General features: G+C 55.2%; 1 protein-coding gene across 3 annotated transcripts in view; it reads left to right on the top strand.

Annotated features, from left to right (window-relative positions):
* The window catches only part of ZNF423 (zinc finger protein 423), a 327,816-nt gene that overhangs the window by 164,429 nt on the left and 149,903 nt on the right, over positions 1 to 13,484 (top strand). For 2 of the 3 annotated variants that reach the window (XM_023726976.1, XM_004371639.2), the window contains one exon: positions 9,285 to 12,499. In XM_023726976.1, the coding sequence (XP_023582744.1) occupies positions 9,285 to 12,499 (3,215 nt within the window). Of the gene's footprint in view, positions 1 to 6,680; positions 6,795 to 9,284; positions 12,500 to 13,484 lie in introns of those variants that run through there. The other variant, XM_004371640.3, reaches the window with a different exon arrangement.

The raw sequence follows: 13,484 nt of genomic DNA, 5'->3' as shown, positions 1-13,484 counted from the left end.
GGAGCAAAATGCTGCCTGGTTCTGCACCATCCCTATGATCGGGGTGACCCTATGCACGATGGAGCAAAATGCTACCCGGTTCTCCACCATCCCTGTGATCGGGGTGACCCTATGCACGACGGAGCAAATTGCTACCTGGTTCTGCACCATCCCTATGATGAGTTGTGGATCAGACCATTGTGATCCACTGGGTGATTTTTGGTAGTAGATCACCAGGCCTTTCTTCCTAGTCCATCTTTGTCTGGAAGCTCCACTGAAACCTGTGGAGCATCATAGCAATTCATTTTCTTTACCCAGAATTTGTCGAATGCCTAGCGGCATGTGCACATTACCTGTTTCATGAGGTAGGCACTCTTATGATGAGGAAATGGAGGCTCAGAGAGGTGCAGTAACTTGCCCACGGTCACACAGTGCACGAGTGTGAGTCCTAGTAAGCCCGAGCTCTTCACGCGTCTGTGTGGTCCCTCAGTGGGTAATGTCTCCCTGCAGTTGGCCGAGCCTCTTCCAGCGTATACAGACAGTCCTGGCTCTCCTGAAGCTCATCAGCAGCTGTGGCAGAGTCTGCTTGCTGGCAGGCGGCATTGCAGCCACCCCAGAGCTGGCTAGATGAGGGTCTGCCTGGCCACAGCTTTCAGTCTGGCCGAAAGTGCCCTCAGAGGTTCAACGCCTAGTGTGCTTTTGAGGCAGCCCTCGAGGGCAACAACACCCTCCTCTCTCCTCTCAGGTTTGGGCCACTGACCTTTGCCTGCTGGTCCCCACCCCCGGGATGCCCACGCAGCACTGAACTCTCCCTTTCTTTCTACTCCCCCCTCAACCGAAAGAACGATCCCTACTTTCCCTCGCTGTGGCCACACTGGGGATGAGATCACATCCGAGAGGCACTCTGAGCTCCCTGGAGGAAGGACAGGTGAATACAAGCTGCTGTTACTTCTGCTAATAGTATCAGTCTAATTCAAGATCTCAGGTGGAGCCAATCAGCCCCGGTTGCCCTCTGTGGCCGATGGGTGAGTCTCCTTGGCCTCTGAGGAAAGAACCTCCGACTACCTCACCCCTTTCCTTTCACAGTGGACTTGTGAATTCCCGGGGATTGGGCCTTTATCCTTATACCACGCCTGCCCTGCACCCCCCCCCCCACCCTTTAGGAAAATCAGATATCTAAATGCAAGACTGTTACTGCCATGATGAAAGGGTTTTTTTTTTCCTTCTCCTTCCAAGTGCTTCAAAGTGTCAAAGGGTTGGTTTAGAGATTAACCTTTAGACAGTAATTAAGTGACAGAGAGGTTGGGCAGACAACAGCATAGAAACCTAAGGCTGCTGGGTGCCTTCTTCACTCCTCACAGGACCAGGCATGTAGAGCAGGCTCAACAAATATTTGCCAAGTGATAAAACACCTAACCCAGGACAGAACAGAGAGCTGGGGTACCTACTACCTGCCATTCCTCATTCCTGTACCCAGGGCAGACATCACTAATTGATCACAGACTCTTAGAGCTATAAAGGCTCTTAGATACCAATTCACGTGATTCTTCCCCTCTCAAGAGTTGGAGATGTGAAAGTACAAAGAGGAGATGTTGTTCTTGCCTATGGTCACACAGAACAGATTCTGGCATTGTCAGAATCTGAACCCAGTCCATTAATAGCCTCATCCACCATGGCTCATAGTTTCACCCTCCCTCTGGGCTCAAAGTTCTGCTCTCTGGCTGTGACTCTAGCCTCTGGGCTCAAGACTCATCCTTTCTTTATCATGAAAGGTAGCACGTGTTTGCAGCTTATCGACCTGTTCCTGACTGTAGAATTTTTTTGGGGGTAGGGAGTGTCCTGACAGACTTCTTTTCTTTTGAACTTCCTTTTCTTTCCAAGCAGGCAGAGTTTCTGCTGTTATAAAGTCTTCAAGAATGTGGTGGGTCTCCTATGTATGTCATGAAGACTCATTCCATTAGACAAGAGACTCCTCCACAGATATTTCCTAGACAATGCCATCTCTACTTTTGGCTTCTGCTGAGATGGCTATGGGACAATGCCCCTAAGATTCCTAGATGTCTCTGGTTTGAGCTAAGAGATCTGTGAGTAATATCCTTAATCTCTTCAAAGAGCCTTTTGTGTGACTAAATACTCTAATCTTTTTTTTTTTAAATTTTATTGTACTTTAAGGGAAAGTTTACAATTCAAGTTAGTCTCCTATACAAAAATGTATACATACATTGTTATGTGACCCTAGTTGCTCTCCCTATACTGTGACAGTACACTCCTCCTTTCCACCCCTGATTTCCCATGTCCATTCAACCAGCTCCTGACCCTCTCTGCCTTCTCATCTCACCTCTGGATGGGAACTGCCCATTTAGTCTCGTGTATCTACTTGTAAATAATCTCTTGATTGGTCTGTTTATACTGGTAAAAGGCTGTATAGTCACACCTTCAGCTTTTTCTCTAGAGCATGTTTTCCTGACTAAAATTAAGTGAATCTCTTAATTTTAGCATCTTTTGGAATCTGGATAGGCTTAGAATTTCCCAAACCACCAATTCCTGGTTTCTTTTTGTTTAACAGACCTCTCCGTCTTCTGTCTCCTACCTCTCCCATTTTAGTGTAAGCAGCAAGAAGAAGCCAGGACACATCTTCAACATTTTCTTAGAAATCTCCTCAGCTAAATATCTAGGCTTATTCATCCCAAGTTCTTCTTTCCACTAAACTTTCTGCCATTATGTAGCAAGAATCCCTTCCCTGAGTTTCCAATAACATATCCCTATTTCCTTCTAAGTCCTCACTGTCACTGCCTTTCACACCCACAGTTATCTTAACAGTCTGTTCACGATGATGTAGGTGTTCACTGAGGCAATTTAGGTGTTCTCCACCAGATCCTTACTTCCTTTGGAGTCTTCACTAGTGGGGTCATAAACATCCATATTTCTATTAACACTCTGTTCCAGGAAATTTAGGCTTTTTATATCATATTGCCCCAAATTCTCCCACCCTCTGCTTATGGCCGAATTCTTAAGCCACTTTTACTACATTTTTAGATATTTGTTATAGCAGCACTGCACACCTGGTACTAAAATCTATATTAGTTTTCTATTGCTGCTGTAACAAGTTACTATAAATTTAGTGGCCGAAATAACAAGAATTTATTATTTATGATTTTACAGTTCTGTACATCAGAAGTCTGATGTGGGGCTCGCGGAGCTGAAATCAAGGTGTCGGAAGGGCTGCATTCCCTTCTGGAGGCTCCAGGGGAGAATCTTGCTTTTTCAGCTTCTGGAGGCTGCCCACCTTCCTTGGCTTATGGCACCCTTCCATCTTCACAGCAAGCAATGGTGGGTTGGGTCCTTCCTACACGGGGGCAGATTAACCAGTAAGCAAGGAACTCATGGGCTTACATTAAGCAAGGTATGCAAGAGTTTACTTGTGTTTACTCACTAATCTGTAGTGACAATTCCACATGGTTTCACCACAGTTTTGCTCTGCATACCTTGCTTATAGGGTAATCCCACATCACATCATTCCAACCTCCTCTTCTGCCTCCCTTTTCCACAGTTAAGGACCCTGGCGGCGCAGTAGTTAAGAATTCGGCTGCTAACCAAAAGGTCGGCAGTTCAAATCCACCAGCCGCTCCTTTGAAACTCTATGGGGCAGGTCTACTCTGTCCTATAGAGTTGCTGTGAGTCAGAATAGACTTGACGGGAATGGGTTAATGGTGCTTACACTGGGCCCACCCAGATAATCTGGGAAAATCTCCTTATTTTAAAGTGGCCTGGTTAGCAATATTAAATTCCAACTGCAACGTTAACTTCCCTTTGCCATGCAATGTAATATAGTCTTTAGGTTCTGGGGGTTAGGTTGCGGACATCTGTGGTGGGCCATTATGGTGCCTGCTATGTCCTCTCTGTTGGGTTCTGTGCAGACCACTGAGCAGCCTGCTCCAGCTGCCAGTAAGTGAGGAAAGAGGCCAGCTGTGTCCACTGGTGGTTGGCAGCAGACCCCAGCCTGGCCTGGCCATCCTCCGCTGTCTGCCCACTTCAGGACATGACTCTGGCTCTGTGGCAGGTGGGATTCTAAAGCTCTCCTTGAACCACAGCGCCTGGCACTGGGCTTGTACGTGACGGCCCCAGGAGAAAGGGAGCAGCTGCTGAAGTAGATGAGTCCTGAGCCGGCACTCGGGGACCGGACAGGCAGTAGAGCCTAGTGGTCAGCAAGTGGGGGCATAGGTATGTCTGCCACTTGCTAGCGCTGTGTGCCTAGGAAGTTGCTTTCCCTCCTGGCGCTCCCTGTGCACAGTTAAAAAAAGAGGAAGTGTTAATACTACCTACCTCGTAAGGTTGTTGTGAGGATCAAATGCTGCCCAAGCACCTGGCAAATAGGAAATGTTTGACAGACAGTAACTGCTATGCTTATTGGAGTCCCTAGGTGTTGAAAACAGTTAACATGCTCAGCTGCTAACTGGAAAGTTGGAGGTTTGAGTCCACCCAGAGGTGTCTTGAAAGAAAGGCCAGCTGAAAATCGGCCATTGAAAATCCTATGGAGTTCAGTCCCGCTCTGACACATATGGGGTTGTCATGAGTCGGAATTGACTCGACCTGGTTTTAACGGGCTTCCTTGCTGCGTACCTGCCAGAGGGCATGTGTTTCACTGTCTGCACGTGGTGTCTGAACAGTCGGCATGAGAATGTCATTGCCATAAGAAGAAGAGACCCTGTCCTACTGCTGACACCCCGCAAACACACCCCAAGCTTTGGCCCTGGCCCACCTCTCCAGCCTGCTTCTAGGGTACTGAGTGTCCCCAGAGCAAGAGGCATTTGGAGCGGGTGGGCCAGCAGCAGCGAAGGTGGGATGCTGTTTGAGTAGAGGGTTTTAAACGGGGCCATCTGAGTTTGGGGCTTTATATGCCCACAGGACCATTTCCCCTGGTTGGGCCTTTTTGGTTTAAGGAGCCTGATTTTCATTTCAATTCAGATGCTTATAATCTCAGCAGTTGCTCAGGTTTTCACTGCCAGAATAATGTGCTTTGCTTTAGTTTTGAAACTTGTTTGCAGAAAATTAAGCCAACCCGCCAACTCTGTAGTGAATCCTGGGTGCTCTGGTGTGGGGCAGGTTGAGACTCCTTCTCAAGGCTAGGGGTGAGTGACTGGCATGGAGTCTGGGGGGTTGGTTCCCACACTACTGGGACAGGGCTGTGAGGCCCTGAGTTGCAGGCACTCTGGCAGCACCATCTGGCTCTGTAACTCCCCTCCTCCAGCTTCGGCTTCCTGTCCCCAAAATGGGATGTCGCCGGTAACCACCAGATAGGGTTGCTGTGAGGATTAGAAGAAATTAATTGTGACAATAGAAGCACTTAGCACAGTGCTGGCGCGTGGGACATGCTCAGCAATGTAGCTGCTAATATTATTAGCGCGCGTGTACTAATTAGTACTAATGATTATTATTGGCCAAATTATGCTCTTGTGTAACAGCTTTGTGGAAGTATAATTTACATACCATAAAACTCACTTGTTTTAAGCGTGCAGTTCGGTGATTTTTATGCATTTGCAGAGCTCTGCCACGTCACCACACACTGGGTTAGGTCATCTCCTGATCTCGGGAAGAGCCCTGCAGCCTGTTTGCCGGCAGCCCCGGCTCCCACCACCCTCTGCAGGCAGCCATTCACTGCTTCTGTCTCTATACAAAGAAACCAAACCAAAACGGTTGCCATTGAGTCGATTCTGACTAGCGGCTGGTGGATTTGAACTGCTGACCTTTTGGTTGGCAGCCCAGCTGTTAACCACTGCACCACCAGGGCTCCTTCTCTATAGATACACTTTTTCTGGACCTTTCCTGTCAGGGGAGCACAGTGCTTTTCATACTACTTTCTCTCACCTGCCCCTCAGAAGCTCCTTGAGGGCAGTTCCCTTTTTCAGATGAGTAAACTGAGTCTGTGCGGTCCAGGGGAATGCTCGTGGGAGGGATGGATAAATAGAGGAGTGGGCTTTGGTGCAGGGTTTGGGGACAAATGCGTCCAGCAGAAATGCCTGCAGGACCAGTTCCTGTGAGGCTCTGTCTTGCTCGGTCAAGGCTTTGTCCTCGTTTTACTCACTGAGGCGCCGAGGGCCTCGGAACCCCGCACACTGATGAGTTCACCCCGTGTTCCCTGCTCACCAGCCCTGGGGGCTCCTGGACCTCCCAGGACCTTGGTTGGCCCTCCCTGAACTGGAAACAATCGGCGGTCCCTGTTGTCCTCAGGGAGGTCTCAGAGGGGACGAAGACTGGCTGTTTGAAGGTTTCTCACCCACGCAGGGCTGGTCCCGTCCACGGTTTGACCCGCGGACGCTCTTCAGGACTCATGTTATGGCCAAGGGGCCTGAGTGTGGACAGTCCTGCTGCCATTTCTAGGGCCCAGTCGCTCGGGCTGTGCCTCAGTTTCCTTGCTGGAGCACTGGCAGTGGCCCTGGTTCCCACCTCACAGGTGTTGGGAGGAAGCCCTTATCATGGTGTGTGGCCCAGCATGTGGGTTCAGGGGCAGCTTAAGGGAGCGTGAGCTAGAAACCTAAAATACTAAAAAGCCAGTTGAGCCTGGCCGAGGCGGGGGCCACCTCCTCCCTTGGGCCCCTGTAGTCCGCACCCCACGGAGCCTAGCTGGCAGGGCTGGGAATTAGCAGGCTGGGGCTCCGGGCGCCTCCCACCGCATCTAATCCGAGGAGCTGGCAGCGGCTGCGTCCTTCCCATCTGAAGGGCCCCGTAATGTGAGGCCCCGCAGGGAGCAGGCGCCCTCGCTCGGGAGGGAGTTCTGGGAGGCGCCCCGCGCCGGGCTGGGTGACTGGGCTTCAGACGTGGGGAGGTGGCTGGGAGAGGTGGGGATCGGAGCCGGAGCCCGAGAGAGCAGCGTCCATCTGGATGGAGTTTCTCCAGTGCTGCCGGCCAGGGCAGGCAGATCTTCACAGGTCGGGGCTGGGGGCCTGGGCGGGCACCGGGCGGCCGTGGGCCTGAGACCAGGCTCAGAGCTAGCAACAAGGGAGCCTTCAGGATCCTCCGGGGTCAGGCCTTGCTCTCTAAGTCCTGGAGTTAGCCTGGGATGGCAGGGGCGGCTGCGGAGGGCCCGGGGCCGGGCAACCCGGGTGGGTGCTGTGCCTCTCAGACTGCGTGTGTCAGTGAGTGTGAATGTCGGTGAGTGTGTGTGTCAGTGAGTGTGTCAGTGTGTGTCGGTGAGTGTGTGTCAGTGAGTGTGTGTGTCAGTGAGTGTGTCAGTGTGTGTCGGTGAGTGTGTGTCAGTGAGTGTGTGTGTCAGTGAGTGTGTCAGTGTGTGTCGGTGAGTGTGTGTCAGTGTGTGTGTGTCGGTGAGTGTGTGTCAGTGAGTGTGTGTCGGTGAGTGTGTATGTCGGTGAGTGTGTGTGTCAGTGAGTGTCAGTGAGTGTGTCAGTGTGTGTCGGTGAGTGTGTCAGTGAGTGTGTGTGTCAGTGAGTGTGTCAGTGTGTGTCGGTGAGTGTCAGTGAGTGTGAGTGCGAATGTAAGTGTATGTGTCAGTGTGTATGTGTGTCAGTGTGTCTATGAGTGTTATTGAGTGTGTACATGAGTACCAGTGTGTCAGTGCATGTCACTGTGTGTGTCAGTGTGTCCGTGAGTGTGTGTCAGAGTGTGTCAGTGTGTGTGTGTCAGTGTGTGTCGGTGTTAGTGTGCGTGTATATGAGTGTCATTGTGTACGTGAGTACCAGTGTGTCAGTGAGTGGGTATAAGTGTGTGTGTCTGTGTGTCAGTGAATATGTGTGTGTGTGACAGTATGTGTGTTTAAGTGTGTGTGAGTGAAGCTTGAGTGGGAGTGATAATGTGAGTGGGTGTGTGTGTGTGCGTGCGTGTGACTGTGTCTGTGTGTGCGTGTATGTGACTGTGTGTGTGTCTGTGTGAGTGTGCGTGTGCGTGTGTGTGACTGTGTGTGAGTGTATCTGTGTGAGTGTGCGTGTGTGTGACTGTGTGTGAGTGTATGTATGTGAGTGTGCATGCGAGTTGCAGAGTGACCCGAAAGGTGTCTGTATGTGAGCATGTGTGGGTGTGTGTTTACGTGTGCAGTGTGTGTGCCGGTGCACACTCATGCCGGTGGGTGTGGTGCCCCTGCCCCCTCTCTTCCAGCAGCCAGGCCCCTCCCGTTCGGTCCGTGCGGGCGTTTCTGGGGGCTAAGCTGGCTGGCGGGGGCAGGAGAGGCCGGGCCATGGTTTCCTTCTCCCGTTATGCGAGGAAGGTCAGCGTGGCCCGTTCTGAGGTTTGTTGTCTCTCCCTTGCCCGCAGCAGCCTGTAGCCCGTTTCATCCATTATTAAGTTTTAAATCCTGCCCGGGCTGCCTGGGCTCGCGCCCGGCTGAGGTGCGGAGAACTTAACCGGCTTGTTATGTCCTGTGTACCTTTGTTTTCCCAGTGATGGCCAGCACTTGGGTTTGTGTGGTTTCTCTGAGGCTGGCCCGGCCAGCAGGGGTGGGGGCGGCCCTGTCCCCAGGGAGGGTGGGACATGCCGGGAATCCGTGAGAAGAGGGCCTCGCTCCCCTGCCACGTGGATCTAAGGCACTCCGGCTCTGAGCTGTGTCCTGGCCCACCCTCTGATCACCGTCATATCAGGCCGTCTTCCATGGTCCTGGGTGGACCGGAGGCGAGTCCGGGGGTGGAGTGGGAACAAAGAAAACCGACCCTGTGCATGGTTTGGGCTGGGAGACCCGCAGACCCTTTGCCTGCTTCTCTTGGCCGTGGCGTCCGATGCCTTGTGCCCTCGACGTCACACCTTGTGTGTCCTTGTGTTGTCTGAAGCAACAGCTTCATCAGTCCCTACCCCTAAAGAGTGTGATACGGCCAAGTTCATTAAAGTACATCTTAGTTATTTACTTATTTTTGCGAATTGTTGCCTGTTCCCCCTGAGGACCGGTGGGATTTCCCGCCAGGATTAGGGCTAGGGGAGAGTCAGCCCCACATCCTCACCAGGTGATGGGGCTTGTCCTCCTTTTGCCTGTGATCTCTGAGGTCATTCCTGGTGCCTTTGTCTAGGCTGACCCTCCTCTCTGTCCCCTCTCTCATCAGAGATGTGGCCGAGTGCCTCACCTCCTTGTGGGAGAACCCCGTGTCTGAGGAGCCCAAGGGCAGGTGGTGCTCAGGGTCCTCCACAGACTGGAAGGCCCTCGTGTCCATGGGCTGCCGGCCCCCTGGGCGCGCCCTCCCCCGCGCCTCCTGCAGCAGCCGGCCAGCTGCACAGCCTCCGCCCGAGCACTGTCGAGACACGGGCTCCATCCGTGTTTCTGTGCGGCCCTGGGAATTGCCTCTAATCTCCTCTCTGCCTTCCCCCTGCAGACGGTGATGACGACCCACAACTCTCCTGGGTGGCCTCGTCTCCCTCCAGCAAGGATGTTGCGTCACCCACGCAGATGATCGGCGATGGGTGTGACCTGGGCCTCGGCGAGGAGGAAGGGGGCACCGGCCTGCCGTACCCGTGCCAGTTCTGTGACAAGTCCTTCATCCGCCTGAGCTACTTGAAGAGGCACGAGCAGATCCACAGCGACAAGCTGCCGTTCAAGTGCACCTACTGCAGCCGCCTCTTCAAGCACAAGAGGAGCCGCGACCGGCACATCAAGCTGCACACGGGCGACAAGAAGTACCACTGCCACGAGTGCGAGGCGGCCTTCTCCCGCAGCGACCACCTCAAGATCCACCTGAAGACGCACAGCTCCAGCAAGCCCTTCAAGTGCACCGTCTGCAAACGGGGCTTCTCCTCCACCAGCTCCCTGCAGAGCCACATGCAGGCCCACAAGAAGAACAAGGAGCACCTGGCCAAGTCGGAGAAGGAGGCCAAGAAGGACGACTTCATGTGCGACTACTGCGAGGACACCTTCAGCCAGACCGAGGAGCTGGAGAAGCACGTGCTCACCCGCCACCCCCAGCTCTCCGAGAAGGCGGACCTACAGTGCATCCACTGCCCCGAGGTCTTCGTCGACGAGAACACGCTGCTCACCCACATCCACCAAGCCCACGCCAACAAGAAACACAAGTGCCCCATGTGCCCCGAGCAGTTCTCCTCGGTGGAGGAGGTCTACTGCCACCTGGACAGCCACCGGCAGCCCGACTCCAGCAACCACAGTGTCAGCCCCGACCCTGTGCTGGGCAGCGTGGCCTCCATGAGCAGCGCCACGCCGGACTCCAGTGCCTCTGTGGAGCGCGGCTCCACCCCAGACTCCACCTTGAAGCCGCTGCGGGGGCAGAAGAAGATGCGGGATGACGGGCAGGGCTGGTCCAAGGTTGTCTACAGCTGCCCCTACTGTTCCAAGCGGGACTTTAACAGCCTGGCCGTGCTGGAGATCCACCTGAAGACCATCCACGCGGATAAGCCCCAGCAGAGCCACACGTGCCAGATCTGCCTGGACTCCATGCCCACCCTCTACAACCTCAACGAACATGTCCGCAAGCTACACAAGAACCACGCCTACCCCGTTATGCAGTTCGGCAACGTCTCCGCCTTCCACTGCAACTACTGCCCCGAGATGTTCGCGGACATCAACAGCCTGCAGGAGCACATCCGCGTCTCCCACTGCGGCCCCAACGCCAACCCGCCCGACGGCAACAACGCCTTCTTCTGCAGTCAGTGCTCCATGGGCTTCCTCACGGAGTCCTCCCTCACGGAGCACATCCAGCAGGCCCACTGCAGCGTCGGCAGCGCCAAGCTGGAGTCCCCGGTGGTGCAGCCCTCACAGTCCTTCATGGAGGTCTACTCCTGCCCCTACTGTACCAACTCGCCCATCTTTGGCTCCATCCTGAAGCTCACCAAGCACATCAAGGAGAACCACAAGAACATTCCGCTGGCCCACAGCAAGAAGTCCAAGACGGAGCAGAGCCCGGTCTCGTCCGACGTGGAGGTGTCTTCCCCGAAGCGGCAGAGGCTCTCGGCCAGTGCCAACTCCATCTCCAACGGCGAGTATCCCTGCAACCAGTGTGACCTCAAGTTCTCCAACTTTGAGAGCTTCCAGACCCACCTGAAGCTGCACCTGGAGCTGCTCCTGCGGAAGCAGGCGTGCCCCCAGTGCAAAGAGGACTTTGACTCCCAGGAGTCCCTCCTGCAGCACCTGACGGTGCATTACACCACCACGTCCACCCACTACGTGTGCGAGAGCTGCGACAAGCAGTTTTCCTCCGTGGACGACCTGCAGAAGCACCTGCTGGACATGCACACCTTCGTGCTGTACCACTGCACCCTGTGCCAGGAGGTCTTCGACTCCAAGGTGTCCATCCAGGTGCACCTGGCGGTGAAGCACAGCAACGAGAAGAAGATGTACCGCTGCACGGCTTGCAACTGGGACTTCCGCAAGGAGGCCGATCTGCAGGTGCATGTCAAACACAGCCACTTGGGCAACCCGGCCAAGGCCCACAAGTGCATCTTCTGCGGGGAGACCTTCAGCACCGAGGTGGAGCTGCAGTGCCACATCACCACGCACAGCAAGAAGTACAACTGCAAGTTCTGCAGCAAGGCCTTCCACGCCATCATCCTGCTGGAGAAGCACCTGCGGGAGAAGCACTGCGTGTTTGACGCGGCCGCTGAGAACGGCACGGCCAACGGGGTGCCCCCCGCCGCCCCCAAGAAGGCCGAGCCTGCCGACCTACAGGGCATGCTGCTCAAGACCCCCGAGGCGCCCAACAGCCACGAGGCCAGCGAGGACGACGTGGACGCGTCGGAGCCCATGTACGGCTGTGACATCTGCGGGGCGGCCTACACCATGGAGGTTCTGCTGCAGAACCACAGGCTCCGAGACCACAACATCCGGCCGGGCGCAGACGACGGCTCGCGTAAGAAGGCCGAGTTCATCAAGGGCAGCCACAAGTGCAACGTCTGCTCGCGGACTTTCTTCTCGGAGAACGGTCTCCGGGAGCACCTGCAGACGCACCGGGGCCCCGCCAAGCACTACATGTGCCCCATCTGTGGCGAGCGCTTCCCCTCGCTGCTGACGCTCACTGAGCACAAGGTGACCCACAGCAAGAGCCTGGACACGGGCACCTGTCGCATCTGCAAGATGCCGCTGCAGAGCGAGGAGGAGTTCATCGAGCACTGCCAGATGCACCCCGACCTGCGCAACTCGCTCACAGGCTTCCGCTGTGTGGTCTGCATGCAGACGGTCACCTCCACGCTCGAACTCAAGATCCACGGCACCTTCCACATGCAGAAGCTGGCGGGCAGCTCGGCCGCGTCCTCCCCCAACGGCCAGGGACTGCAGAAGCTCTACAGGTGTGCCCTGTGCCTCAAGGAGTTCCGCAGCAAGCAGGACCTGGTGAAGCTGGACGTCAACGGGCTGCCCTACGGCCTCTGCGCCGGCTGCATGGCCCGCAGCGCCAACGGACAGGTGGGCGGCCTGGCCCCGCCCGAGCCCGCAGACCGGCCGTGTGCCGGCCTCCGCTGCCCTGAGTGCAGCGTCAAGTTCGAGAGTGCCGAGGACCTGGAGAGCCACATGCAGGGTGACCACCGCGACCTCACGCCAGAGGCCAGCGGGCCCCGGAAAGGCGCCCAGACGTCGCCGGTGCCCCGGGTAAGTGCCTGCCAGAGCCTGCTCCCTGCTCCCTGGGCTCCGCCAATCCCAGAGGAGCCCAGACCTTGAGCTCCGTGTCTCCTGGGGACATTCTGTTAGTAGCATGGGAAGCAGCCCTGCTGTGCAGGGTCACGCACACCTGCTGTGCTGTAGACTTCCGGAGTCTGGACCCAGAGCTGTCATGTCCTGCCCAGCGTGTGACATCTTAGATTATCTGTCTCTCTGGGTCTCAGCTGTAAAACGTTCATCTGTGAAATGGGTGTTCTAATTGTGCTGACTTCGAGGATGAATGCAGCAGAGGGCCCTGTGCGGTGGCTGATGCTCATAATGGGGGCCGTCATCTCATCCCTGCTCTTGGTGTGGGGTAGACCTCTTCGCTACGGGCGGGTCACCTAGCCTCTCTGGGCTCTTTCAATCCCACCTCCCTGTGACAGTCCAAGGGGATAATACACACGGAAAGGCTTAGAACGTGGTGGCGCTTAGTGAGGGCTCAGTCCTGCCGTAATCCCCAGCGGGCATTATCGTCGTCACGGTCATCCCTGCTGTCTGCGCAGTTGCTGGCGTGCGGAAGGCCCTGGAAGCGATTCCAATTACTGTTATTACGGATTGATTGGTTCATTATTCGTTCATCGTATTTGTCCTGAGCACCCATTATGTTTGGGAGTGCCTGGGGAGCCAAGGAGAAGCAGAAATGAACACTGCCTTGGGGTTCCCATGAACCGGGGGGATTCCCGGGTCTCTAAGCACTGGGTTTCAATGAGGCGGGAGGTCCAGGCTACGAGTGGGCCCACAGGGGCCCTGGGGACAGGACGGAGAGGCACCAGGATGGTGGGCCTGGACCCTGCCCCGTGCCCCCTGGCATGGCCCTCAGCTGTCAAACAGGCCTGGGGATTCCCAGCGAGTCTGCTGTTTCCAGACCGAGGAGGTGCCAAGCGGATCTTGGGAGCGTCCTTCCCCGAGGGCCACTGCCACTGGCGCCGCTGGC

This window comes from Trichechus manatus, unplaced genomic scaffold, assembly GCF_000243295.1.
Source record: "Trichechus manatus latirostris isolate Lorelei unplaced genomic scaffold, TriManLat1.0 scaffold00014, whole genome shotgun sequence".
Lineage (NCBI taxonomy): Eukaryota > Metazoa > Chordata > Mammalia > Sirenia > Trichechidae > Trichechus > Trichechus manatus.
Note: the sequence above shows the minus strand (reverse complement) of the source record. Positions and strands in the feature narration are given on the sequence as shown.